The sequence below is a fragment of the Tarenaya hassleriana genome, unplaced genomic scaffold, assembly GCF_000463585.1.
Source record: "Tarenaya hassleriana unplaced genomic scaffold, ASM46358v1 Cleome13, whole genome shotgun sequence".
NCBI classification, from domain to species: Eukaryota; Viridiplantae; Streptophyta; class Magnoliopsida; order Brassicales; family Cleomaceae; genus Tarenaya; species Tarenaya hassleriana.
The window spans coordinates 2,681,925-2,696,988 of NW_010963495.1; the positions used below are offsets into that span (position 1 = coordinate 2,681,925).

Below are 15,064 nucleotides of genomic sequence, written 5' to 3' on the forward strand. Positions count from 1 at the left end.
AGCAGGAAATCTTGGATCATGCCAAACCACCAATGATCATGGAGCACTATTCTCATATGTCTAACAAGATTCTTGAACTTCTGTTGTATATGAGACTCTTCCCTGCTTTCCCCACCATAGAAAGCAATGCTTTCTGCATGAGTCCTTAAGCGAGAATGAAGCTGTCGGTACTCCCCTTCCAACTGCTGTTCTTTGGACATCAATTTCCCAAAAGAAGGAGAGAAATTTCTCATTGCAACCCCCGCTCCCAATACATAAGCCTACATGACAACTATACACGTTAGTTTATATGAATAGCAGATAGAAAGAATTAACTGTGAACAAATTCATTGCGGCTTAAACGACCCGAGAAAAAAAAATCTCAGTAATCAGAAGAGAAAACAAGAAATCACCAGCATCCAAAAGATATATTTCGGACTAGTGTAGGAACACAAGCGCCATGCATACAACAGACCATCAGTAACTGCTGTCAAATCCTCCTGTATAAGTTCACTCAATTCGGAAGAGAATCTTGGTACATCACTTGCAATTCGCTGCTCAGGGTGGGTAATCCGACCATCCACATGTGACATCTTGTAATATGCCATATTCTGAAACAGTAAAAAATATGGTGATATGGATACACTGCACACCCATGGTTTACTTAAGATCCTCATTAGTCAGCTGACATACTATGAAAAAGCTGAAGGAGGAAAAAAGGAAACCCATTAAGCCAGATTAGAAGAGACTGTAGTAGCTACCTCAAAATAATGAGAATGGATAAGCTTTGTCAATATTTTCCTGAACCGCAAACTTAGGGTCCCAGTTATGTACTTTGATGTAGAGTGCATTGTTGACAGCAAGAAACACAAGAGAATATTTTCGGTGATAAGTCGTAGAAACAGCGGTGCACGCCTTAAGAAAGCTGCACGAAATAGGAAACCCTGCACTTTTGCCAATCTATTGCTCAAAGCAGTTCTAAGCACCTGCAAATCGTAGAATGATAATTTGATTAGAAGTAGTATTAGGCTCACACAGTCAACCAATCAGAGGTTTCGCGTACTTGTGGAACTTAAGGAAGTGAGGAATCCAAGCTCATTGCTACACACTAAAAACTTAGCTTGGTGTTTCTTTCAGGATGGTGAAAATTGAGATTCTCAGGAACTTATTACAAATATGCAACACATTATAGCAGGCCAGTACACCGAACATTAACATAACCAAACGGCGTTTTCTCAAGACAAACAAAGCGGCCCAATTTGTTTGTTTCCACTAAACGTAAATAAAAAATCTATAAGACAAGGGAACAAAAATTGAAAGTCAAAGCATAAAATAACAAACAGAGCAACAAAGTATTTTATGTATTGGCAGAAAATTTGTACCACTGTGCCCGTTAGTGCCAGAAAATCCCTCACACCCAATCGGCCCATCTGAGATACAAGAATAGAAGTCAGAACCTGAAGCGACTTCAAGCCTCCTTTCTTCTTTTTTGAATTTATCTTTGCATTTTTTTCATTTTTTATCATCTTTTCTGATCCCTCTTTGCCATCACTGTGCCCATTGCAATGTGAAGAATCAGGTTTTTGGGAGCTGTTCCTTGACTTCAGGTATGCAGCCGTCCCACCAGCAGCCAGAATTCCAGCTGCCAGCAGTATAGATTTCCTGTGGCCACCAAAGGGGGAAAAGAAGACAAAACAAATTAAAAAGGGCGCATAGCAAAACGAGAGAAAGTGATGATGAACTAACCAAAGAACAAGGAAAACAGGGCATTTCAGGTCTCAAGAACACCATAAGAGGCTATCTATCTGCTCTGAACTAAGAGAGAAGAATTCTTACCGTCTTGACGCCACAAGATTACGGCCATGTTCAGTCAACTGCAATAGCTGTAGAGACGGCATGTCTGCAAATTAACTTCTCTACCAGCCGGAAACTCTCAGAACCAGAAACTAGGTCCTTATTGACAGTGATGGCCAAAACAATCTGAGAATCATGAATACCGAACTGGAAGGTGTCACAGGAAAATTAAGAGGACCCAAGTTATAGTAAGTAAAAACTTTTATTAAAAACAAACTATAGGTATGAACACACAAAAGATTTATTGCCGGAGAGAAAAAAAAAGAACCATAAGAATAAATGCATTTAATGGCAAGAAAAATGGGGTTCAGGACCCTAACCCGGCTCTCTCAATTTCACTGGGTAATCTAAGAATGGTAGCAGGCAGAGAAAGAGCCCAACAACAAATTCCTTATTGAATAATCGTAACATGAAAAGAAAAATCGGTTCCCACTCCGAAAGTTGTTCACTTAGATGCCAGAAACAGCTACCAATGCTTTCCATACTCTAAATTTCGATTCCGGAATTCATCACCATTGAACCAAAGCCGTCTTCAGTTTTTCGTTTAGAAAACCAAACCCCACCACTTTGAATTCAATCCGTTTCACCAACCCAATAACCGACGGAACCAGAAAACACAAGAAACGTGATTCCCCAATTTGTCGGGAATTGATCACACCTAACAAGGCAATATCCCATCTCAAGAATAAATCACACGGCTCACATCAGAAAAAAGTCCCCTCCATGGCTAATCAACAGCTAACGATTCAAACCAAGTGACGGAAACACGCCAATTACCTCAGCACCAGCGATTCAGACCGGGGGAAGCAATCAGAATAAAAGGCAAATATCTCGCTCTCTCCTTCCTCCCTCCCTCGCTCTCAGTGACGCTTCTTCCCGAGTGCGAAGCAACCAACCTCAGAACGATTCCAAGAAACGGAATCGGCTCTCTCAGCTTCCGCCACCCAAATTCTCTCTCGTGAAAATCGAGACGCCGGAGATTTCTCTCCGAATCCGTCACGGCCGAGAACGCAACAGAAATCCTCGAATAGCGAGGGAGGCGAGGCCCAGGAAGAGGAGGAGATCAGGATGATCTAGACGCGCGAAGAAAGAAAATGTAGTTTCTTTTGTAGTCGTGTCGCTTTTTTGTTATTATTTTTTGTTTTCCTTTTTAAAAAAAATATCTTTGGGCTTTCTAGTTTCGTTACGGATGCTGCAACGCATTTATTAATTATTAGGATCCAAAATGCTTATGTGATAATATGGAATTGCACCTACCTTCCTAATATTAATATTTTGGTAATCTCTCCTCCAAAATTGGAAAATTCGACTAATGAAGAAGACATAATGACACTATAAAATTACAATTACATTAGAACATTTCTACCGAATTTCCTCAAATTAAACAAAAATCATTTGGCTATAGAATATATGTATAACCTAATCCCAAAATATTAATGACACACCGTTGATTAATACATTCTCCGCAAGTTTAGAAAAATTCAAACCAAATATCATATAGACATGGATTTAAAATAAGATATGTATCTATTATCTTTATTATATTTAGTTGTTTGTCAAATCGATCAAAATTTTTATATTCTAAAGTGGGCCTAGTAATATTAAAATATACACATGAAATGGTCACATATACGCCTAACAATTTGGTGGATTTATTTATTATGTTCCAAAATGTGAGCGGATAAGGAAAATGCAAATTGTGCGGGTGGTTTCGCCGCAAGTGCATGGACAAGAAAGCCGACAACAAAAGCGCCATGCATTACTCTTTTCGCCTCATGATTCAAGCACGCATATCTATGCACGCATCCGCTCTCTCGCTTTGTTGCGTGATGTCACGTTGGACTTCCTTGTTCGACAAAAATATACAAATGTAGCAAAATAAAATCAATATATGATGCAATTGCAATATTCAGTTTAGGGATGGGTACGCGTCTGAGTACCCGAGTCCAACGAGTTATTCATTTCAAAACCCGAATTTGAATCCGAATTTTCGGACATCTGAATCGATCTAACCCATGAGGCAATTTTTTGGTACCCGTGATATTCGAATCCAACGGTTTTAAACAATTTTTAATTAAAAACTCTCAATTTTATATGTTTTATAGAAATAAATTATAAAATTAATGATATTATTTATACTAAAAATAAATAGATTATAAAATGATAATTTTTTTATAAATAAATATAAAAACAATTAAGCATTAATAGATATATTTGTAATTTTATAATAATGTAAAAGTAGATTATTTATTTTTAATTATTTGAATATCCACTTGTAATTACCCGACCCAAAATTACAAACACCAACCTGAATTTCGGATTTTAAATATATTAAAACCCGATTTCTATCTCATTATACCGCGGATATCCGAAATTTGGATATTCGACCAACGGTCGGGAAAAATACCCGAAATTCAGGTAATTTTGGCCACCCGTAATTCAGTTTGCGGAAAAAAAAAACATGGAATTTAATCGATATATAATTTCATCGGAACCAGCGATATTTTTTAAATATTGAGAAATGGGCCGTGCAATTCATCATAAGCCCAAGATCGGATTCTATGTGGGCTTTCATCTCGTCTGGGCTGGAACGTCAAGGAAAAAAGCCCTAAAAAGGGCAGTAAAATAACTACCACCGGACCATGCAATGCAACCTCGTAAATTTGTTTTATAACCACCGGACGAACAACAAAAGACGTCGATTAGAAAAAATTTAATATCGATTGATACAAGTAACGGTCCTGATAAAGACTCAAAACGCTTTTAGCTTAATTTTTATATGTCCAATAAACTAACAAACCATGGAGGTTCTTGTCTTTGTCCCCATTGCATGTGAGATGTAAGAATATGTTGCAGGATAGTTATAGCTTCTCAAACATTATTACAAAGTAAATGAATTTTTTTTAGAATTAAAAACTTTATAACCATTATAATTTCTAATACCTTTGAAGAGATTCTCTGTCAATGAAATTCTAAATTTTCACTTGATATATACATGTATGATATATATGCATGCAATGCATCCTTATACTGATTCGGATCCTGGTCGTGTGCCACGTGGACAGGTGCCAAGTAGGTACGTACCAGCTTAGAGACTGGTTTTCAAGGAGAGGGTCAGACAGGGAGACACGTAAGTGAATAGTGTCGCAGTCTTCCGTAAAACTTGTAGATCCACCGACACCCAACGCAACCCAAGTCCGTCGGCAGATCCCTAAAATGACTGAAATACCCATCCTCTCACGTCGTGGACCCTCCCGTAGATTTAATTAATACCCTAACCCTAATAATATCCGGAGTTTGACTTTTGGCGTCTATTACGAGAACCGTCGTTATAACTTAAGACTGCATATATAAATAGCCCATATAGACATTATAGCTTTGTATTAATGTCCAAAATCATAACCAAATGTTTTACGATATATTATATCTGCTAGGAATCTGGTTCAGAAAAAACGCATTAGTTATAATAATCTGATTATAATCGTGATTGTTATTTCAAGTGGCACATATAGTATGATGATCGTGTCGATTTAGCATTCTTTTGCATTTTGGAAAAGGTTCGTCGATATAATTGTATATGTTGTATACACAGTTTCTTCTGTAGTGTGGGAGAACCGGAAATAAAATTATTTTCCCGATCCTTTTGATTAATTGGGTCTAATGCCCTGTAATTTTATAGATTATCAAAAAAAAAAAAATCTACGTGATTTATTTAATTCTTAGCATGTACGTTGCTCTATCAAAATTACATTCTCAATGGACCAGACCGATCGGTCCAGACGAAAACGTGATTTTTTTTTTTATGGTATAACCAAATTGGACCCAATTTTCTCCACTAATGGGTAATGGGTCCCACATGTACGTAACTAAAAGAATACAAACAAAACAAACGGTTCCAGGAGAAAAATATGTAATATATACAAAATAAAATCGATGGTAAAGAAGAACAATGGCATTGAATCGTGACTATAGGGGCTGTAGAAAACATAAAATCCATATAACTTGGCCTCCAATGTGGACAAAATGTTTTCATGATCACATATTCCATAAAAAAGATAGAATTTGTATAAAAAAAAATTGCGGTTCCATGCATTTGAGAACAAAGCATGACATGGAAACCCAGTTTGCTGCCAAATTCATCGGAAGATCGAGAGTCAAAAACCGACATAAACCGAGATATTCTTCAAAACGACCGCAGTAAAAAGGGGTAAATGCGAACAATATCTCAAATGATACTCAGCCTATTTTGTTATATACGCAGTAAGAATTATCATAACTTAAAAAAAAATCATCATTGCAGAGCATGTCAAATTCACAGTTACAAGGTCAAAAACCATGTTTGACTCAGTTGACCAATATTTTTGTTTTCTTTGGTATCTGGATGGATAAATAACGCATGTTCTAGATTTCTATGCATTTTCTTCATCGAAACTAATCGATATTCTATACATTCGCAATCGGTAATTCGCTCAACATGATTGACCAACGTTGACCAGTGTGGCAATAATACGCACCGAAGTTCAAAGTTTTTATATTTAAGGTATACTGGATATAATGTCGTAATATTTCGACAATGGCATGAGATGTTTTGTTACATTGTTAAAAAAAAATACGGAAGAAAATTCGATATTTTATTCTAAATTTATCCATAAATAAATACAATTGCAGTAAAACGTTCCACTTCTCCCTATAATTCCGTACTTCTACTGCATTCTCAATTAAAATTTGGCGAATTACTGAAAGTAAAATATAGAATTAAAGGAGGGAAAAAAAGGAAAGACAAAAAACAGAAAACTCAATTTTTCTTCCCTTCTCCTCCGCCTTCCTCCAAGTACTCCTTCTTCCTCCTCTCAGCCCTAGAGAACAGACAAATCAGAAGAAAACACGTGGCGTAAATCCCGTGAACCTTCCAGTTCGTCCTCGGCGGCTGTCGGAGCACCACCCTATGAAACACAGCCACGTAATAATGAAGCCCAACGGCAAAGCCCACGAAAGTTTGGACAAGGCCCAATAACTTCAGGCTCAGCTCGCAATCGGTGGAGAACACCAAGACCAGGTACATCAGCAGAAGCAGCAGGTACAGTACGTAGCCGAGGGTTTGCAGAATCTGCAACCAGACGTAGGTCGAACGCGAAGTTGCGTAGAAGAATTTGAGCGGCTCGAGCCCCGTGACGAGCGACGAGAGGCAGAGGATCGAGAAATAGATCGATAGGTAGACTTGGATGAAGATCAAGATCTTCTGGAGAGAGAAATATGCTTTGAATCGGTTGAAAATGAGAGAAACTAAGAGTAGAGGGACTAAGATGAAGATGAAGGAGACTGCGGTGGCGATTGTGGGCGCGTACTTGTTGCCAAAATAGGGTTTGAAGTTCTTGGCCATCTCCTTGTTGGCTTTGGTGATGTAGCTTTTGGATGTGCTGGAGATTCTTTCGAGGTCTGGGAGGAGCGACCGTTGAAATTTCGTGGGTAGATCTCTGAATTCGTTGACCAAGTCGTCATCTTCCTCGTCATCGAGCCAAAAGGGTTTGATCTCTTTCTTCTGGCTCTGGGTCTTGTCGGTGGGTTTCTCTTTGTTCGTGGGTTTTGCGGTTTTGTCGGACTTTTCTGAAGAGGACGTGGTTTTCTTGTCTGAAGGAGCTGAAAGTTGGGAATTTTGGGATTTCGCGGAGGTGGGTTTGGTGGACGTTTTGTTTTTGGGCGAGCTGGATTTGGAAAGATCTGATGACTTCTTGATCGGTGACGAACTGGGTTTGGTGGAATTACTGGATTTGGAACCAGAAGTGAGCTTCTTGAACTCGGAACTCTTGGTCGTGTTAGAAGATTTGGTCGAGTTGAGCTTCTGAGATAGACCAGTGGAGCTCTTGGCGATCTTGGTCTGGTTCTTGGACGAAGAAGAGATCGGTTTGAGGAGCTTGGTCTGGTTCTTCTTGGCAGCAGACGAAGATGACGAACCACTAGGCTTCTTCTTGGGGGAGACAGTCTCAATCTCATCCTCACCAAATTCCAGATCTTTCTCCAACAATCTTCTCACCCTTAAATGGTGATGGGTTTGTATCTCGTCGCTTGGAGTTTCCGACGAGACAGAACGGATAGAGCAAGAACAAGAACAACAGAAGAGGAAAAGAATAAGACACAGCAAAAGTACCTTACTGAAACTCAAGTACGAGAGTGGAGCCATTGCTTTCTTTCCCTCTGCAAACCTAATCCTCTCACTATTTAGACAGATCTTGCTTGAGGGTTTGCAAGCATGTTAATTATATCGCTCTGTAATTTATGAAGGAGAGAGAGAGAGAGGGAGAGACTGACACTGTGATATGCATATATACGTGTTACGTGTGTGTGTATATATATGTGTATGTATTGAGTCAGTGTGAAAGAGAAATGGAAACCAGTCAGTCATTGATAATATCAATGCGCATCTACTACTATTCGTCCCACCGTCATCTGCAGATTCTATACTCCCATGTCAAAATTTATTAAAATATTTCTTCTTCTGAGTATATTAACTATTAAATGTAACTCTCTCTAAAAATAAAAATAAAAAAATGACAAAAAATCCCAATTCCACATTGAAGTGCAAATCTAAGAACTCGCATCTCCTCATGAGTTATGAATAATCGACAACATCTAAGTTTGTTGTATATTAATATCGGATTTAATATGGACACAATGTCTAACAAATCATTACGTTAGTTATCCATCTTACAACCACAACAATTTGATCAAATAAAAAAAAAATATCTATAATGACTGCAATGGCTCGATCATAAGGAAATTTTATAGTAGATTTTACTGATGCATCTTTAAAAAAGCTCCAATCGTTACGACCCCCTATATATTTTAAATATATCTTCGTGATAATATATTAGAAAAAAGTAATTGAAAAGATGGGAAGAATTTAATGCAAAAGGGGGAGGGTTAGATCATTCACATGGAACAAAAACGACACGTCTTTTTTTTTTCCCCTTCTTTTTTCTCACGCGCTTTCATTTTAGATGCTTTGGCTTTACTCGATTCGATCAGCGAATAAACTCAACTTTCAACACATGAATCTGTATCTAAGAATTTATACACACACGTATATATATATATATATATCAAGTTGTATTGGAACTCAACATTAAGTGGAGGAGTGTTGCTACCCAACAGTGGGTGGCCCAATGGCGAAGAGGTGATAAAGTCATCCTCGACGTCATGAGTTCGAATCCACTGGTGGGGAGGATGAACACAATTAATTGCGTGTCTAAAGGCTGACTCCGGCCCCAAAGGGATTAAGTGGGACGAAGGCCCAACGAACCTCCTGGTTATAAAAAAAAAAAAAAGGTGGAGTGTTGCTTTAGTTAATATTGTTAAGCTAAACATGTCTAGAGAGACTCGTAGACAATTCCTAGTGATATAGTTATAAATTAAGATAATATAGTAATTACAATTAATTCTATTGTAGATAATTAATTAATTGAACTATTTTTCTTGCATGAGTATTTTATTATACCTTTTTTTATTTAACATAAGATGATATAGGCAGTAGATTAATTGTGGAAGTGCTCTTTTAAACTTGTCTACGTTTGGGCGCCTACCATCTGTCGGAAATCAGTTCCATACAACAAAATGGTCTTATGTAATTTGGCCCATCTATGTTCTATATACTGTTACGATGTCACCAGAGATGTGAAAACACATGAATCATTATTTGGAGGTACAGTCGATTTAGGTATTTAGGTATGGTTAGCATATATATATATATGGATTGTAAAAAAGGATAATTAATCATTTATATAACATGGGATACTTTTTGATTGTTCAGATTCCAGCACCCATGTTCTAAGCACGTGATGGTCACTGGAATGGGCCTGATTGGGCCCATTTAATTCAAATACGAACCCAGCTTCGTGACATGCGTTGATTGACTTTTTTTCCCTGTCACCAATTTTCTATATCATTATGATTTCTATATCATTATGATTGCAAAAATCCAAACTTTTGACCAAAAAAAAAGAAAACTTTTGATCTCTTGATATAAAAAGGACAAATTGTATTAGTTGTGAATTATACTGTTGAAAGTTGTGTTAATTTGAAAATATATAAAAACATATATATATATATATCTGTGTGTGTGTGAGAGAGATAGATAAAAATCATTTATTGCAATATCCTTTTTTAAATGGAACTTGAGCTATTAAATAGTTTACATTTAATATAAAAAAACGCGAATTCCGATATTTGACTTTCAAACTTGATGACCGTTTAATGTCGGTCCGATTTATACTGTTGAAATTAGAGGTTTCATAGCCACTTACGTGTAAACAAATCAATTTCACCCAACAGAAATTAAAAAAAAAATGGTTTTATACTCTCTTTCATAACCATTTGCATTGACTGTTGAAATTAGAGGTTTCTTCTCTGTTTCGAAGCCAAAAGTTAATATTTTTCTTCGGAGAAAAAAAAAACATTTGGAATCAAGCAGCCACTTACGTGTAAACAAATCAATTTCACCCAACAGAAATTAGAAAAAAAAAAATGGCATAGACATGAACCGATGTATCAATCAGCGTTTGGTGTGACCACAGCCCATGATGGAAGGCGGCAAGTTCCCAACTCTGTGGACGCCTTCTTCGAACACAATGCCCATCCCCATGAAGAAATGCGACTCAATGTGGCAGTGAAAAGCCCAAACGCCGGGATTGTCCGCTCTGAAGCGCAACGCTGTCCATCCGTACGGATGAACCGGTACGGTGTTCTTCATTATCGGATCCACCAAATTGTACTTCTTCGGATCCTCCGACACGTTGAACTTCCCCTGTCCGTGCCCGAGAACCCAGAAATCGTGCCCGTGCAAGTGCCACGGGTGCGTCTCGCTGTCGTTCGCGTTCATCGTGTTCGCGTTCTGCAGAATCACGTCCACCGTTGAATTCAACCGCAATCTGTAGATCCCGTCTCTGATCGTCGCGTTTGCGTTTATGGGTTTCGCGAATATGTCGTAGTTTTCCCAGTCGTAATTCTCCGGCGGTGAGAAATTCCAGTCAAACGCGTCGGTTATGTTCTCCTTCAACGCGATCAGGTAGGGAGTGTGGGGGAGATTGAACGACACGTTGTTGACCGACCACCGTCTGAACCCGTTGACTTCGTTCTGCGTGTTCAACAGCACGATCACTCTGTCGGAACTCGCCGGCGGCGCGTGAACGAACCCTCTCCGTGCCCGGATGGCTAGGCTCAGAGCGACACGTGGGCGAGTGTCGTTCCACACCGGGAGATCGGAGATCGCTGGAGATGGCGTCGGAGGTCGGCGGCGAGGGTGGTTGGGGTAGTAGTTGAGGACGGCTGTTGCCGGCGGAGTGGACGGCCGGCGGCTGACGATGTTGGTCGTGATCCAGTAGTTTCGTTTCGGGTCTTGATCTGCCTTGAGCAGCACGGAATAAGTCTCGCCCGAGTATATGAACAGATTCCTCACCGTGAACGGCTCTACGTTGTGTCCGTCCGCTTCCACCACCGTCAGGTTATGGCCCTACAAAATCGAAATCCCATAAAATGAACTATTCTTCACTGAAATGAAAAAACGACACGTTCTGAAAGATGACTTGCGAGTGAAGGTACCTCGATCTGGAAGCTGAGGGCAGAAAGAGAGGTCAAACTACCGATTCTGAGACGGTAAGTCTTGCCGGGGACGACAGTAAGGACAAAAGGAGCACACTGAGGGTTCGTGGAATTGCAGACCCCGGCCACATTGCTCGGAATTACCGAGTTTGAACAGTTGAATTTCCCTCTTCCTTGTATCAGAAGCGACTGATTTGAATGTTCAAACGTAGCGTATAAGCATAAGAACAATTCCAAGATGGTGAGAGTACGTCAGAGAAGAGAGAATATTTTTACCTGAGGTTCACCGACCCATCTGAAAGGAATGGAGGCGAGGCCGGTGGCTTTCTCGTAAGTGCTCTTGTGGTACCAATCGGCAAGCAGAATGGTACGGTCGTAATCGTACCGGAACGGTTCGGATTCTCCCTCTGGAAGAGAAACTCTGATCATCCCCTGCAGCCCGGCTTCTCTCTGCATGCCGTAGTGCGAATGGTACATGTACGTTCCAGGCTGAGACATAACACATGGAACATATAATCAGGCCGTGTTTTGATTCATATGACAAGAAAGAAACAGATAGCTTGAGAAGTTGATGATGGTTTACTCTGTCGACGACGAACTGGTAAGTGAAGGTCTCTCCGGGAAGAATTGGACACTGCGTAATACCTTCTGCTCCATCAAACCATGGAGTTCCTATCTGAAAATCAATTCACACACCCAATACATATTATTGAGAGAATAAAACGGAAATATAAATAAATATATATATATATATATAATATGTTATAAGTTGTTTTTTTTACCTGTCGGATGCCATGCCAATGGATAGCGACGTTTTCAGTCATTAAACTGTTCTTGAGCTCGACAACAATGGTGTCTCCTTGCTGAGCTGTGATGGTCGGGCCCGGTGACTGACCGTTGACCGTTATCGTCAGTTTCTCGAAACAGTCGGGGGATTTGAACTGGTACTTCACCTCCCATTTGAATCGCCGGACACTCCCTTCGACGACAGAAGAAGAAGAAAACACGAAGACGACAAAAAACACCAGAAACTTCAGTAAGGATATCTTGGGTTTCATGGGTTCTGTTCTTTTTTTTTTTATTTAAAAATTTAAAAACAGACAAAGATTGTGGAGAAACCGGAGACGGTTTGTTCTAACGAACGCTCAACAACTACACACACGAGACAAAGATACAGATTCTTGGTGTGTGTGTGTGTATTGGTCTGATTAACGTGTGTCGGAATATATTTATATACGTTCGTTTCTTCTTGTTCGATGACCTGTTCTTTTTTGACCCGTGGAAATTTCCTGGGTATTCTTGGATGGTTTCTTTGTAGAAAATGTATTCAAAGTCATTGCAAAATATTGGTACGATCATTCAATATTTCATTATATAATATGCGTTTAAAATATCTAAACTTATAAAATTGTAAAAACCTAATCCCATTGACAAATTTAAATTTGTCATTTATAATTTTCAAACGTGTTAGTATCAAAAAAATATTGATTTATAAATTCGTTTGAAAATTATAATGACGTATTTTATAATTTTATAAATTGTAATAACATATTTTATAAATTTGAAAATAAATTTGTTAAACGAAAATTTTAAAAATTAGTTTTTCCATCCTGGTAAAATTTTTTAAATGGGGTTTTCTGTTATTTTTATGGTATACTTTGATAATAAAGTAAATATCCTTTTTTTTTGTAATATTGTGATCACACCCAATTTAACTCTGTATCATCACCCCATTGAATTATCATTTTTTAAAAATTAGTTTTCCGAAATATATTTAAATTTCTAAAAAAAAGATGTATTATCTCTCGGTCTAGCTGGGATCTATGAATAATGAATCTGAATACTTTTTAATCAAATTGCATGTCATGTGGTATACTTTTTCCTTTTTCGATAATACGCGTTTTCATCCTTTTTTTTTCCATTTCTTTTGAGCTTATTTAATCGGTATTTTAAAATGTATAGGCGAGACCGAGGGATAACAATACTTTGACTTTTAGCAAAGTATATCCAATTAAATTAAATCAACTGTCATAAAAAAGCCTAATATTCTTCCACACTGTTTTCTTATTTGTTCTCAAAAGAAATCCTAATAACCAATCTTAATTAATCGTTTTGTTCACAATCTCCGTATAATACGAATATGAGCAAATTATTATAATGTCAATATATGTGTAGATATATAATGGGGTTAATGTCATGCATTAACGTGATGTGGGCAATAGATGCCAAATTTGACTTGTCTCGGTCGACGGAGGAAAGGTTACTTCCAATAAATTGCTACAACTACGTCTACTGACAAAATTATTTAACTACTTTTCTCCCATGATTACTCTACCACATGTAAAAGCTAAACGAGGAAGCAAAAAAAAAACGAGAAATGGATAATACTAAATTTAATATGAAAATAATTAACAAAAATATATAAAAATAAAAATAGTAAAATATATGGAAAGATATAGTAAAATAAATAGATGGGAAGATTTGCAGGCTCAATTTAGCCTCTATACATAAAGCCCAATATTACTTGGAGGCCCATATGGAGTCCAAACGTTTACCCCCCCTTGTTGCAAAACTAGACTAGTATTATGAAAATCGAAATAAAAATAATAAAATTTAAAATTGTTAAGAAATAAATTTAAAAGTGTAAAAGTGTTATGAATGTTTATGTTTAATAGTCTCATGTATCTCTTTTTCTTATTAATTCAAAAGGTGTTTTTTTTTCTCTTCTAAAGTCTATAAATTTGAAACCTCAATTTGTAAACACACCAAGAAGAAAGAACACCAAAACAAGAACGAATAAGAAGAAAAACATTCTCTTTTTTCGTATATCATTTTTGTATTTTTAGTTACTATTATTTTTATAACACGTTACCAGTAATGAAACTATTCAAAATAATTTTATATTTATTTCATTTACATATTTTTCTATATATTATATTATAAAATTATTATAATTTAAGTATGTTCTACACTCGCCATATATATGGATTTTGTATATTAGAAAAGTTATAGATCTATCTAATAACTTACATTTTCCATTTTGGTTATTTTTATAGTTTTTAGTCATTTTATTCGGTATTAATACATATTTTATATTACTTTCCATTTATTCAATTTTTATTATCATTCTTTATAAATTATGGATAAATATCATTTTGAACTTTAAGTTGAGGATATATGTCTTATAGACAATGCGACAACGCACACTATTCTTAAAGATAAAAAATATTTCTTGAATTTGAGAAATAATCAAGTATATATCGTGGACATCGAGAGTAGGTATCGATGATTCGACATGGCCTATTTTGTACTACCTCCCCTGACCGAAGAAGGAATCCGTTTTGAGGTCTCATCGGACCTCGGCACAGACTCCGGACAAGAGTCATCATCCCATGGGTCCTGCTAAAGGCCCGCTCGGTCCTCTCTCTCAACTCTCACTCCTTTGCATTCATTTTAGCTAACATCACATAGAATTGTAGTTCTCTCACATTGCATAGGTTTCATGGGCTTACGATATCTGCAAGAGAGAAATTGGAATGCAACTCCACCCCATCGAAAAAGGTAACATACTCACCCCTTTCATTACATTCCTTATTTCTCCCTTGGAATCTCTCTTTCGGCCGCAACTCCTCCCCATTCC

At 37.6% G+C, this 15,064-nt stretch overlaps 3 protein-coding genes across 4 annotated transcripts in view; all 3 read right to left on the reverse strand.

The window, feature by feature from the left end:
- Window positions 1-2,999, reverse strand: part of LOC104807697 (ABC transporter D family member 1) — a 10,061-nt gene extending 7,062 nt beyond the window's left edge. The window contains exons 1-6 of one of the 2 annotated variants that reach the window (XM_010533078.2): window positions 2,611-2,999; window positions 1,816-1,959; window positions 1,362-1,641; window positions 741-965; window positions 393-590; window positions 7-260 (exon numbers count right to left, since the gene is read on the reverse strand). In XM_010533078.2, coding sequence (XP_010531380.1) covers window positions 7-260; window positions 393-590; window positions 741-965; window positions 1,362-1,641; window positions 1,816-1,877 — 1,019 coding nt within the window. In that variant the 5' untranslated portion in view covers window positions 1,878-1,959; window positions 2,611-2,999. Of the gene's footprint in view, window positions 1-6; window positions 261-392; window positions 591-740; window positions 966-1,361; window positions 1,642-1,815; window positions 1,981-2,610 lie in introns of both variants that reach the window. The other variant, XM_010533079.2, reaches the window with a different exon arrangement.
- Window positions 3,000-6,443: 3,444 nt separating this feature from the next.
- Window positions 6,444-8,226, reverse strand: LOC104807698. Its single transcript, XM_010533080.2, has one exon. It carries the CDS (start codon window positions 8,009-8,011, stop codon window positions 6,629-6,631), a length of 1,383 nt encoding a protein of 460 aa, XP_010531382.1. The 5' UTR covers window positions 8,012-8,226; the 3' UTR covers window positions 6,444-6,628.
- A 2,056-nt stretch (window positions 8,227-10,282) lies between these two features.
- Window positions 10,283-12,628, reverse strand: LOC104807699 (L-ascorbate oxidase). Its single transcript, XM_010533081.2, has 5 exons — window positions 12,207-12,628; window positions 12,008-12,100; window positions 11,701-11,913; window positions 11,425-11,613; window positions 10,283-11,335 (listed from the first exon to the last, which is right to left on the reverse strand). Exons 1-5 carry the CDS (start codon window positions 12,480-12,482, stop codon window positions 10,379-10,381), a joined length of 1,728 nt encoding a protein of 575 aa, XP_010531383.1. The 5' UTR covers window positions 12,483-12,628; the 3' UTR covers window positions 10,283-10,378.
- Window positions 12,629-15,064: the final 2,436 nt, after the last annotated feature.